Source organism: Mauremys reevesii, linkage group 22, assembly GCF_016161935.1.
Source record: "Mauremys reevesii isolate NIE-2019 linkage group 22, ASM1616193v1, whole genome shotgun sequence".
Lineage (NCBI taxonomy): Eukaryota > Metazoa > Chordata > Testudines > Geoemydidae > Mauremys > Mauremys reevesii.
The window spans coordinates 1803012-1815923 of NC_052644.1; the positions used below are offsets into that span (position 1 = coordinate 1803012).

Genomic DNA, 12912 nt, shown 5'->3' on the forward strand with positions numbered 1-12912 from the left:
TCAGCGCTTGCTTGGCGACTGCAGGCAGCAGCCGAGCAGCGGGCTTGGAGGATCTCCGGGGTGTCTACTCGTCGGTGCCCGTGTCCTTTTCTGGAGCAGGGCCCAGCTTTCTCTCTTTTAGCACCGGCTGGACACGCAGAGGCTTAGCTGCACCTGTTACTGCAGAGGCAGCGTGAGGGAGCTCGGCGTTCGGCTCAGTGTCCCACCCACAGAAATATCTGTGTGGGTTCTTCGGCGGTCGCTGCCCATCCCCAGCTATCTTGCATGGGTGTTTTTTGGAAGATAATCGCTCTGCTGCCTAGATCATAAGACTCGGCTACATGGCCTGGGCTTAAACAAGCAAACAGAGCAGCCCCAAGGCCCTGGATCCCAGAAGAGCTTTGACACGGGATGTTTTCCAATCCCCTCGTGATTCCAAAGGCGTTAAAAAGGCCAGTGCCCCAGTGACTGGCTGGCAAAGCCGCCCCCGGATTGTCAATTTCTGAGTTGCGCCCAGCTCTGGGGAATACGGACACAGCCAAGCATCAGGTGAACTAGATCATCCTTGCCAGGGGCCACGAGATTCAGATCCTGGAAGCTACGTCTGACGCTCCGGCTGCTCCTGGCCCACGGGTGGCTGGCGCGATGGAGCTGGGGGGAGCAGCCACTCTTGTCCTGGCTGCTGGCGTTCTGTGCCTGGCTCTCCTCTGGGACTGGAAACGGCAGCAGGAAAGCAGCAAATTTCCCCCCGGACCGACTCCTCTGCCGCTTCTGGGCAACGTGCTGCAGCTGAGCGGGGGGGACCTGTTCACCTCGCTGATGGCGGTAAGTCAGCGGCACGTGAAAATCAACCCTTTGGATATTCCCAGGGAAAAGCTACAGGCGAGGAGCTGAGGTTCAGAGTCCTCACCTGTACCTCAGGCAGGGTGACCAGATGTCCCCATTTTATAGGGACAGTCCCGATTTCAGGGTCTTTTTCTTATACAGGCTCCTATTACCCCCCACCCCCTGCCCTGATTTTTTACACTTGCTGTCCGGTCAGCCTAACCTTAGGGTAAAAGAATTTTCCTACAACCGACCATTATAAACCCAATTAAGGTTACACTTCAAAGAAATCTGAACATGTTAAATAACCTTAACTCTGTCCTTTGACACCCCCCAAAACATGTATGATTAAGTTCAGTGTTTGTGAGCAAAGATGAAGCAGATTTTTACACACACATTAGACATTTTTCCCACTTATTTTGTCCCAAGACAGAGTTACGTTAACGCTGAATTTCCTGGGTTTATAATGCGTTGTTAGGGGCTAGTTGCAATTTCCCTATATCACGTATTTTACTGGTGTTTTCTCAACCGTAACTCCATCTTCACGGAGTTGTTGTCTGGGAGTGTCCCCGTGTGTGTGTTCCACTTAGTAATGCCCGACATCGGCAGTAAACGAGAAGCTGAGTGCGGATTAGTTACCATGGGATATTTTGGAAGATATCAGTGATCAACCTTCAGTCTTGTAATGGAGTTGAAGGGTCAGATCCGCTGGTATGTGCTCACTGCTCTCATCAGCTCCGGAGCAGCGAGAAGCGGCCAGAGCTGCTATTTAGGGATGGTTTGTATTGTCAGAGAAATGTAAAGCAGCCCCCCGGAGTAGGTATCTGTTTTCCCCTCTGCCTCCTGGCCTTCGGTTCCCCCCACCTGCCCGGCCAGCTGGGACGATCTGGTGCAACAAGCAGCGTGTTTCGGGGGGGGAATACGATGAACAGTCACTTTTTGCCGTTTTTCACAACTGAACGTCAGTTTGTCAACCGAGGCTGATGCGTCAGAGCGTCAGAAAAGCTCGCACAGAGTTGCCCTCTCTCGAAAGGGCCCATTGTTCTCCAGGAGGGTGAAGCCAGGAGTCTGCTGTGAGTCCAATTCTCCCAGCCCTTTCCAAGCCCCAGGGAGCTCAGCCACTGGCCAACAGCAGTCGAGGTTTGAGCCCCGCTGAGCGAGTGCCGTTCCCTCGTTAAAAGCTTTTTCTACGTATATTCTTCTGTGGAGAATGAAGCAAGAACCATAATTCCAGTTCCCACCTGACTGCCCCGTGAGCAATCGGCCTCTCGGTGGTGTGATACGTTTGATAAATGCACAGACAAAATCGTATTGTTGTGTAATCTAGGCAGGTTTTCGCACCACACCCAGCCCGGTGATAACTGGGCCAGGGGCGCGTCACAGGAATGAAAAGAGAATCACGCAGGGTCGCTGAGTCACCCCCGGGAAAAATGTAGGTGCCAAATCCTCAGCCGTCGCTTTCGCTGATTCCCAAAGGGCCTCCCTGGACTAGGAAGGGGGGAAGTTTTCACAAGGGATATTGAGCCACACGTCCTTCCTCTAGGCCCGTCTGCCTCCCTCGTCGGGGCAGCGTCTGTTCTTTCCTTCTTCCCATTGACACTCCTTCCCCTTGCAGCTGCGGGAGAAGTACGGCCCGGTGTTCTCGGTGTGCCTGGGCCCGCGGCGGGTGGTGGTGCTGTGCGGGCACGAGGCGGTGAAGGAGGCCCTGGTGGATCACGCCGAGGAGTTCAGCGGCCGAGGAGGCATGCCCACGTTGGACAGGATCTTCCATGGTTATGGTGAGCGGGAGGGCGGAACTGGGTTGCAACCTGGGCAGCCATCGCATTCCTCTTTGTGGATGGTTGTCAGCCCCCGAACCTTGCCGAAGCATCGTCCCGCCCTCTACCCAGCTCACCAGCCGGTCGGGAATACGGCCCTCGTCTGGGTTCACCTCGCTGCTCCAATCGGGCAGAGCAGGGACGAGACGCTGGCTCCAGCACGACCCAGGGGAGCGCCCCACCCCCCGTTGGGCTATTTGGGGGTCACGGGCACTCGCTCGCACACGTTTCCTTTTGTCTGGCTGGCGGGTTTTTTGGTGACAGGTTTCCAAAGGGCTTGGAACAAAGACACATTTCAAAACTAGGCTGGCCAACTTCCCCACCCCTGCCCCAAGGCCCCGCCCCGCTCACTCCATTCCCCCCACCCACACTCACCAGGGGGGTGAGGTCTCTGGCTGTGGGTGCAGACTTGGGGGTGGGACTGGGATGAGGGGTTTGGGGTGCAGGAGGGAGCTGGAGCAGGGGGTTGGGGCATGGGAGGGGGGCTCCAGGAGGGAGTTTGGGTGCGGGAGGGGGCTCAGCGCTGTGGCAGAGGGTTGGGGCATGGGGGCTCCGGGAGGGAGTTTGGGTGCGGGAGGGCTCAGGGCTGGGGCAGGGAGTTGGGGCATGGGGGCCTCCGGGAGGGAGTTTGGGTGCGGGAGGGGGCTCAGGGCTGGGGCAGGGGGTTGGGGCATGGGCGGGGATCCGGGAGGGAGTTTGGGTACGGGAGGGGGCTCAGGGCTGGGGCAGGGGGTTGGGGCATGGGGGGGGCTCCGGGAGGGAGTTTGGGTGCGGGAGGGGGCTCAGGGCTGGGGCAGGGGGTTGGAGCATGGGGGGGGGGATCCGGGAGGGAGTTTGGGTGCGGGAGGGGGCTCAGGGCTGGGGCAGGGGGTTGCGGTGCAGGAGGAGGTTTGGGGTGCAGGGTCCTGGCAGCAGTTACCGTGGCTCCCAGGAAGTGGCCGCCAGGTCCCTGGAGCCCCTCGCCCAGGGGGTCTCAAACTTCATTGCACCACGACCCCCTTCTGACAACAAAAGTTACTTCCTGACCCCAGGAGTGGGACCAAGGTCCAAGGGCTTCACCCCCAGGCGGGGGCTGTAACCTGAGCCCTGAGCTTCAGCTTCAGCCCTGGCCAGTGTCCCCAGCACGTCTAAGCCAGCCCTGGTGACCCCATTAAAACAGGGTCGCGACCCACAGTTTGAGAACCGCTGCCCTAGACGCCGGAGGGCCCGGGAGGCTCCATGCACTGCCCTCATGCCCAGAGGCACCGCCCCCGCAGCTCCCATTGGTCACGGTTCCCAGCCAATGGGAGCAGCGGAGCCGGCACTAGGGGCGGGGGCAGCACATGGAGCCTCCCTGGCAGCCCATGTGCCTAGGGGCCACAAGCACCTGGCAGCTGCTTCCGCGCGGAGGTAGGGCAGGCAGGGAGCCTGCCTTAGCCCCAGGCCCCTGCTGCGCTGCCCACCAGACTTTTAACGGCCGGCCGGCCGTGCTGACCGGAGCCACCAGCGTCTCTTTTCGACTGGGCGACCCTATGCCGCAAGCACCGAGATTTGGGGCTCACGTGGGATTCACTTCTGGATCTCTTTGCCATTGGCCCGTCCTCCCTTATTGGGGTGGGTGTCATGGGGCTGGGGGGAAGTGACAGATAATAAATGCCAGAGGTCCCCTGGGGAACTATCCAACTTCCCCCGAGAGCCACCCGGAATCAGGGGCCAAGACCATCAGAAGGAGCCAGTGGTATTGGGGGGCTCGGTTTTGGGGGGCTCAGAGGTGCCGCACCCACAACTTCAAGTGGGGGCGATGGAAGCTGCTGGTGCTGAGCACCTCTTTAAATTCAGACCCCAGGGATCTCATGCTGGGCAACCATAATCAGTGGCCATGGAGTCCCACCCAGTTCATCCTCTGTTCCTTCCTAAAGTGCATTCACCTGTGCTTTGCCCCATAACGTTCCCCACGATTTCAGCCCAGGGCTCCCCGTTAGAACCCCTGGGCTTCACGCTCGACCGCGGCTCATCACCCTTCTGATCGCCGTTGTCTCCCCTGGGCCACGCGACGCAGGTTAGTCTCCGGAAGGCCTCACACGGCCGCCCTCCCGAGAGCTTCTCACAGAGCTGATCCCCAGTGCACCCCGGGAGGTGGGTGCGTAGCTGGATTTGCATTTTACGCATGAGAAACCGAAGTGCTTATGCGTGAGTCACTTCCCCTGTAAGTACTTCAGTTACTCGTCTGGGAAATGGGGATTCTACAGCAGACAGGGGGGCCGGTGGCAAAATCGGCCCCCGAAGCTAGACCGGCACCTTAACTACAAGGCCAATCTTCCTGTAGCTCCTTTAACGTTTCTCCTGGGTCGGTGTCTGCCCCGATCACGCCTGTGGCTGTTCTCCAAACACCTCCCAGCTCGGGAATAACTCCTTCCACACAGTTAGCATGTCCCAGCCTGGACCCACCATGTCTAGACTCGCTGTGTCTCCTAACGCTGGAGATCAACATTCAGGAGCGGGAAGATGCAAAGACAGAGTCAAACTGCTTGATGAGAACTTACCCGCTGGGTTAGAAGAACGTGTCGGATGCCAGGAAAGCCAGCGAGATGCCCTGGGGGGTTCCTAAGCAGCGTTCAGCCGGTTTCACCGGATGCAGCAGTTAGCAGAACTGGGCCTGTTTTGCAACAGCAGCATTCGAGAATAATGAGTTTGAAGGGTCCAACCCAGTTTGACAATCCCACTGGTCCACTTCATTTTCCGTTCACAAGCATGTTCTTCTGACACCCCTCCGTTCTCTCGCTGGCTGGTTGTCATTGGTCCCTCCGCCCCGTCTGTTTCCCTCTCTCGTCCTCAGGGGTCATCTTAGCGAACGGCGAGCGGTGGAAGCAGCTCCGCCAGTTCTCTGTCGCCACCCTGCGGAGTCTGGGGATGGGGAAAAGGAGCCTCCAAGAAAGGATCACGGAGGAAGCTCGGTGTCTGGTGGAGGAGATCAGGAAGACCAACGGTTTGTGTCTGTTGCGTCGGGGCTGCGGGGCCTCGACGGAGGGTCTAGGTTCTCCACACGCGGAGGAGGGGCAGGGGGTCTCTGTTGCTCTCACTGGAGATTCACGGTGTTGAGCTTTTCTGAAAACCTGGCCCGTAGAGCCAGGCCTGCTGGGCCCTGTTCCTCTCCCGGCCTCTCCCTCACCTCGTGCCTTGGGTGCCCATCGGCTGCCCAGCCGTCGGCCTCCTCAGCTCCAGAGCAGAGGGGGTCACACTGGGGAGCAGAACGGGGGCAAGTTTGTGCATCGAGAGATTTCAGTTTCTATCTCCCAAGAGTTGGAAAAGGATGAAAAATCCCCCTGGTCCCAGCTTGGCGCCGAGGAGGGGGCGCGGCCCATCCCCACACTTCGGTGCCCCTCGCGGTGAAGCATTAACCCCGGGCGGCTCCGATCGGCGAGGGATATTCCCCTTCCTGCCACTCCCGGAGTTCCCGGTGGCTCAGCGCAGTCTGTTCTGCCACCCTAGGTTCTCCCTTCGACCCCAGCCGCCCCGTCAGCCACGCCGTCGGCAATGTGATCTCCTCCATCGCCTTCGGGGTCCGCTTCGACCACCAGGACCAGACCTTCCTGAGCTTACTCGACGTCATCCAGAGCCTCTTCCTGGAGCTGACCAGCCCCTGGACGCAGGTGGGTGCTGCTTGCTGGGGCCACGGGGGGTCTGTGCAGCCTGGGACAGGTCCTGGAGTGGCCGCGAGCGAAGGGATCCTTGGAAGGAGAGCAGGGAGGGAGCTAGGAATCCAGGCTGGATTTTCCAAGGTATTTAGGTGCCTAAAGATGCACCTAAGTACGCTAGGCACCCCACCCCCAGCGTGAGTTGGGTGCCTGTCTGCATCTTTGCAGATCTGGCCCTTCATCCCTGACTGCTCCCCACCCTCCTGCAGTAGGATGGAAGCCTTCAGCCGGGGCTCGGACCTACAAAAATGCCAAGGCCTTATCCCTCCCAGTGGCCCCAGTGCACCGCCAGACACCTGTTACTGAGGGCAGCTAACTTCACAGCTGCTGGCGTCCCCCGCCCAGGCTCATCCCTCGTCCCTTGAGCCCCCCTGGGGCCCAGTGTGACCCCAAGCCAGTGGGCTCCTGGGTGCAGGCGTGGTCCAGGAAGCCTGACTGCGGCAGAGCTTCATGCCTGTGCCTTTGGGGTGCGGAGCAGCCAGCCTGTCGGATCTGGAGCGCACACATGGGACTAACTCTATCCAGGCCTGGCACAGAAACCGGGCCCGGCCAGCAGCTCGCAAAATCAGACTGTGGGATCCGAGCCGAGCAGGTGGGACGTCTCGGAGGGGCATAAGCAGGGTTCCTCCCAGCCCAGAACCAACGACGCAGGGGGGGATTCCAGGGCTGGCCCCCGCTGGCGATTCTATCACCATCCGCTGGGGCTCTGGTGTCTGTTCCAAAAGCCCCAGCTCCTGGAGTCACGGGTTCTGGGTCAGACTCGTAGCCCGCCGCTTTTTTTTCTCACGTGAGTTTGCCCTCGCGTGTGCTGAGAAGAGCCTGAAAGCACGGGACGAGCAGCCGGCCCACGGAATGCTCTCCAAAGCCGTCATTAATCTTCTTTTAAAATCTCATGATTTCCGAATGCTCGGGGATGGCGGCCCTGTCCTCGCCACTTGCTGCTGCTTCTGGGCTGCCCTGAGCCAGCCATGGGAGCAGCGAGACGGAGGTCGGCTGGCTGCCTGCGCCGCCCGTTCCCACGTGACATCCAGTCGGGGCAGCTCACGAGTGGCCACCCACTGCTTCTCCGCGCTGCTAATGGAGCTTTCCACGTCTCTCCCACCTTCCCCCTGCAGCTCTACGAGATGTTTCCAGGCATCATGCGCTTCTTACCCGGCCCCCACAACCGGATTCTTCAGCACGTCGAGGTGCTGCACAACTTCGTCACCGAGCGGGTGCAGAGGAACCAGAAGACCTTGGATCCTGGCTCTCCCCGGGATTACATTGACGCCTTCCTCATCAAGATGGAAGAGGTACAGAGCTGTGGGGGCCAGGGCGGTATTTTAGGGAGGGGGTCTTCACTGGACTCTGGGATGTTCCTTCGCATAGGCTGGGAACCACAGAGTCAGAGAGCATCACCACATCTGTCTGCGACCAACGGCCCGTGGAAAGAATCCCCTTTGTCTTCATCTCGGCCAAGCCCTGGCTTTCCTTTCCCTTGAGGAATACCGCAAGTGACGGGCAGTCCATAACTCCCTGGTGTCACTTTCCAGGGGCAGGAGTTCAACGCACTGGCCCCGATTCTCCGCTGCCCTGCACCCAGGGCAGTCATTTACCCCCAGTGCACCGTGACTTAGACCCGCTCGACTCGTTCCAAGGCAAACAGCCCCGCCAGATGCAGGGCCCTGGAGGGTCAGGCCCATGGTTACCAGACAGCGTTTCCTATGCAAATTATCCACGTGCTCAAGCAACGGCATTGAAACCCCTTCACGCTCACAAGCCAGCGCCCGCGAGAGATGTGCACACCCAGGCAATGCTGTGTGCATTCAAGCAGCCCCCATCCTTTGACCTCGGGTATTTGATCTGAGGCTTTAAGGCTGCTTGTTGATTCAAAATACTACGTTAGAAATATTGAAAGATCAAATGAACGTCCTCATGAGTTTTTCAGGTTAACTCACAAGTGTATTGGTCTGGCCGTGAAACCAGAGACCTCAGCCATGAATGCTGGTGGTGCAAATATTTCTCTCCAGTTTGTCACCCTGCTGTTTGGGTATCATCAGATACGAGATTTTGGGGGTTTTTTTTATTTCCTCTTTCAAGGAAAAGCAAAATCCGCAGAGTGAATTCCACACAAAGAACCTGACGCTGAGCGTAGTCCACTTGTTTTTCGGTGGGACGGAGATGGTGAGCGCCACCTTGCAATATGGGTTCCTGCTCCTGATGAAGTACCCAGAGGTACAAGGTAAGTAGTAGGGCTGGTTTAAAGGTTTCTGACAGAATGGGTTTCTTCCCCTCTATTTCCACAACACTGCGTTTAGAAAAGAGAGATCAGAAGGAAGTGTTCAGTAAGCAGCCGTGTCCCACTTCAACAGGTTTGGAGCAAAATATTCCAATTATTCATCTCGATTTTTCTTAACTTTATATGATTACAACTCAGAATGAAATGAAAATGTTCAGAATCGAAACCAAAGGGTTTTGACCCAAAATGATTTTTTTGGCATTATTTTTGCCAGGAAATTCCTACATTCTTTTGTGGATCTGGAGGTTCCATTTTGGAATGGAAACAAATTTTGAAATCACCAAATTGCCCACAACATGGATATTCCAGTTGCCACTGTTTTGCTACCAGCTGTTATTCCAACTGTGCCAATCGGGATGGAGACCGCGTGGACCAGAGAGCAAATCCAGAGCCCTTGTCTGTCCTCTTTCCCTGTCTTTAGCCCAGGGGTTGGCAGCCTTTCAGCTGTGGGGAGCCGAGTCTTCATTTAGTCACTCTAAGTTAAGGTTTCACGTGCCAGTCATACATTTTAGCGTTTTTAGAAGGTCTCTTTCTATAAGTCTATAATATATAACTAAATTATTGTTGTATGTAAAGTAAATAAGGTTTTTAAAATGCTTAAGAAGCTTCATTTAAAATTAAATTAAAATCCAGAGTCCCCCGGACCGGTGGCCAGGACCCAGGCAGTGTCAGTGCCACTGAAAATCAGCTTGCGTGCCGCCTTCGGCACTGGTGCCATAGGTTGCCTCCCCCTGCTTTAGCCTCTGTAATGAAAGCATTGGCTTTTAAGAAACTCTTCTGCTGTATATAAGGGTGGAGCTGGGGCGGGGGTTGGGTTGGAATCTGGAGCACCCCACCCCCACCCCACCCCGGCTCTCAGGGATGGGGTGGACTTTTTGGTTAATTCACTAGACTGGAAGTCAGCTGCTGACCCTTGCGTGAACAGCCCTCAGTCACTAAGTCCATGCTGGTTAGTTCTCCGCCTGTCTCCTTTGTGTCTTGTCTACTGAGATTTTAAGCTCTTTCAGGCAGCGACGGTCTTACCATGAGTACGTACAACGGGACCCTTGTCTCAGCCAGGGCCTCTCGGTGCTACCGAAATACTAATAAGAACGGTTCAGGCAGCAGCGGGGCAGATACCGTGACCTGCCCCTAGACCACAACTTTGCTGGGGTGTTTCGTGCCACATGCTCCCTGTGCCCGTAACGTGCCTTCCGCTGATGTCTCAACAGAAAAGGTGCATCAGGAAATCGATGGTGTCGTCGGCCGGAACCGCAGCCCCGCCGCTGAGGACCGAAGCCGGATGCCCTACACCCACGCCGTGATACACGAGATCCAGCGATTCAGCAACATCATCCCGCTGGGGATTCCACATGCAGTGATCCGAGACACTCAGTTCCGGGGGTACATGCTCCCCAAGGTACCGAGTCCAGAGCTTAGTGTGAACGCCCCGTTTATGTTTTAAAATACAACAAACACACACACACACACACACACACACACCCGGCAGCCACCCTTCATGGGAGCTTGCCCTAGTGTCCGTGAACATCTCTGTTTCCCTCTCCTCGCGTTACACTCTGCTTAGCTATCGCCCTGCACCCCAGAGACAGCTGCATTCAAAACGTGGCTTTGAACAGACACCAGGATAAGATGATTTTCAAGTGGGCTTGCTCAGGACAAGAGGAACTATGTGCATGTGCACACATGTGAAATACAGTTACAGGGGCGCTCTCGGGCATTGGCGGCCTGGATCTCCATCGGCCTCTCTTTCTTTCTCTAAAAGATCACAACAAATCTCTGTTTCCGTGGGTGGGACAATCAGGCTGGGGTGTTGGGATTTCCCCAACCACTAAGAGGCGCCATTTCTCCATAATTCACAGCTGTGGTGTGGCTCAGAGGAGAGGGGCCAGGACCTGGCCTGGGGAGACCTGGGGGTGCAATTCCTGACGGGCTGGGTGTGGCTGGCAGTGCTCGGAGGCGAAGGAGAGCTCTGATTTCAAACCAAGCACCTCGCGCCTGGCTATCCCCATACTCTATGGGGCTGCACTGCTGACTCCGGCTCATGGGGAGAAGGCAAAGCAGGTTTGCTTTGTGGAAGGGAGTGACAGCCTAGCAGTTACAGCAGAGGACTAGGTGTCAGGACTCCTGGGTTCTTTCCCTGCCTCCGCTGTATACGTGGGTCCCAATCCTGCAAACACTCACACGGGTGCCATGGCTAAAATAGATTGAAACTGATGAGGAAGCTCTCTCTGCGATAGCCAAACAACCAGACTCACCTCTCTTACCAGGGAACAGATGTTTTCTGCGTGCTGGGCTCCGCCCTCCGGGACCCCAGACACTTCAGCGACCCAGAACGCTTCGACCCTGGGAATTTCTTGGATGAGAATGGCGGCTTTAAGAAGAACCAGGCTTTTGTGGCTTTTTCCTCAGGTACCAGCATTGCTCCCCCTTCCCCAGCCCCCACAGATCAGGCCTCATGCCTAACAAATGAACTCCTTGAAGGCTAAGTTGGGGGAGCGTGGGCGTGACTGTGGTAAGGTTTAACTCGCCGCAGGGTGCTGAGGTCTGTGCATGGAAGGGACGGGGTGTCTTGTTCAATCTCCGGGACAGTCAGCCAGGATTCCTTTACTTGCCTTTGTTCCCCTAGGGAAGCGGGTGTGTCTGGGTGAAGGTCTGGCCCGCATGGAGCTCTTCCTGGTCTTTACCTCCGTCCTGCAGCGGTTCACCTTGCAGTCGCCCGTCGACCCCCAGGACATTGACCTCACCCCAAAAGCGAGTGGATTTTGGAACATACCTCCCGAGTACAGGGTCTGTGCCCTCCCACGCTGAGGAGTCGTCAGCGGACATGCCAGGAGAGCAGTTACTGATCATGAAACAAACAGGGTAAGCGTGTGATGGCCCCAAGGCTGGACCTGTGTCAATGAGGAAGCTTTTCCATGGTACAATCTCATTTGCAGGTCTTGACGCTACACATTCCTGGACAAGTTACCGCAGGCGTTCACTCACGTTTTTTCTTTTTAATGCCAAGATATCCCTGAAGCCGTGTACAGTTCTGGTATGGAGAGAGCCCTCGGATGGGGAATGTTCATGGTTTTGTGGTTGACGCGCAGGACTCGGGGCATGACTCGGGGGGTTCTGTTCTCACCTTTGAAAGAGTGTGGTCTAGTGGTTATAGCAAGCGCCTGGTAGTCAGGATGCCTGGGTTCCATTCCTGGCTTAGGTGGTGGGGCTCGGGAGTGTGGCTTATTAGAGGAGAGGATTGGGACGTTGTGATCATGAGTGTCTGTAGGACTGGGACCCAAGTATATGGCAGAGGCAGTAAAAGAACCCAGGAGTCCTGACACCTACGCCCCTGCTCTAATCACTAGATCCCCTGCTACTTTCCTAGAGCTAGAAATCCTCAGAATTGCTGGCTCTGGGAAGGAAGTAGGTGTCAGGACTCCTGGGTTCTTTCCCTCTCTCTGCCATATACCTGGGTCCCAATCCTGCAAACACTCCCGCACGCACGATGGCTGAACTCGATTGAAACTGCCGTGGGAGCTCTCACTGAGACAGCTCGAGCTGACCAAAACAAACAGACACGTCCTTCGAGAAAAAAATTAAATATATATTTTTATTTCGGAAAGCTGTGAGTGGGGGAGGGGGAATAAAAAGGGGAGAGAGTGGGGCTCACCAAGATGATGTGAAACATTTTGACATGTTTTGCCGTCAAATAAAAACTTTGGACTAAATTTGTATCTTGGTCAAAGACATTTTTCATCAGAAAAAAACCTTGCCGTGGGAACAGCGGATTGACGCCGAAAGAGGTGACACCCAGAGGAGAAAGGAAACCCTGCTTCTTCAGGTCGGGAAGAACAGGGTAACCCCCCTGCTTCACTGATTAAAGCTTGCAACGTGCTTTGAGATCCGCACATGCCAGGGACTAGAGACGAACAAAACATGAGCATCCGCTCGGATTGAGAAGCATGAGCTGAGCTGTGGGGGAGCGTGGTCTAATGGCTAGAAGGGCGGACGGGGAAGCAGGACCGACGGATTCTGTTCCTGGTCAGGTACTGTGTGCGGGACCTCGGACAGGTTCTCACTCGGTGAACCCCACCGGTTACTTCCCATTTCTTTGTACACACATGGATAGCTGGGGGCTTCGGGGGCTGAATCTCTGTCTATTGTATTCCCTGCTCCAAACGCGGGGCGTGCAGATCAATAAACTCTATTTTGGTACCAGGCCAGAGAACAGCTGTTTTGCTTCTTATTCTAGACAACCAAAGCCCTCTCCCCTTCCCCCTCTGCTGTTCACAGGCCAGCACTAAGGAAATAGCCAGGTGGCTCCTAGGTTTGACACTTAGCACTTCCCAGTATCAGT

General features: G+C 56.2%; 1 protein-coding gene across 2 annotated transcripts; it reads left to right on the forward strand.

The window, feature by feature from the left end:
- LOC120388416 (cytochrome P450 2G1-like) lies at positions 1-12711 on the forward strand. 2 transcript variants are annotated; one of them, XR_005590571.1, is made up of 10 exons: positions 1-804; positions 2420-2582; positions 5437-5586; positions 6090-6250; positions 7411-7587; positions 8375-8516; positions 9785-9972; positions 10841-10982; positions 11200-11435; positions 12302-12711. XR_005590571.1 is itself a non-coding variant. In XM_039510230.1 (9 exons), the coding sequence occupies exons 1-9, from the start codon at positions 625-627 to the stop codon at positions 11379-11381; spliced, it is 1485 nt and encodes a 494-aa protein (XP_039366164.1). In that variant the 5' UTR covers positions 1-624; the 3' UTR covers positions 11382-12442. The 2 variants fall into 2 exon arrangements, 1 of the variants encoding a protein (XP_039366164.1); XM_039510230.1 differs by having other exon boundaries at positions 11200-12442.
- The last annotated feature ends 201 nt before the right edge of the window (positions 12712-12912 follow it).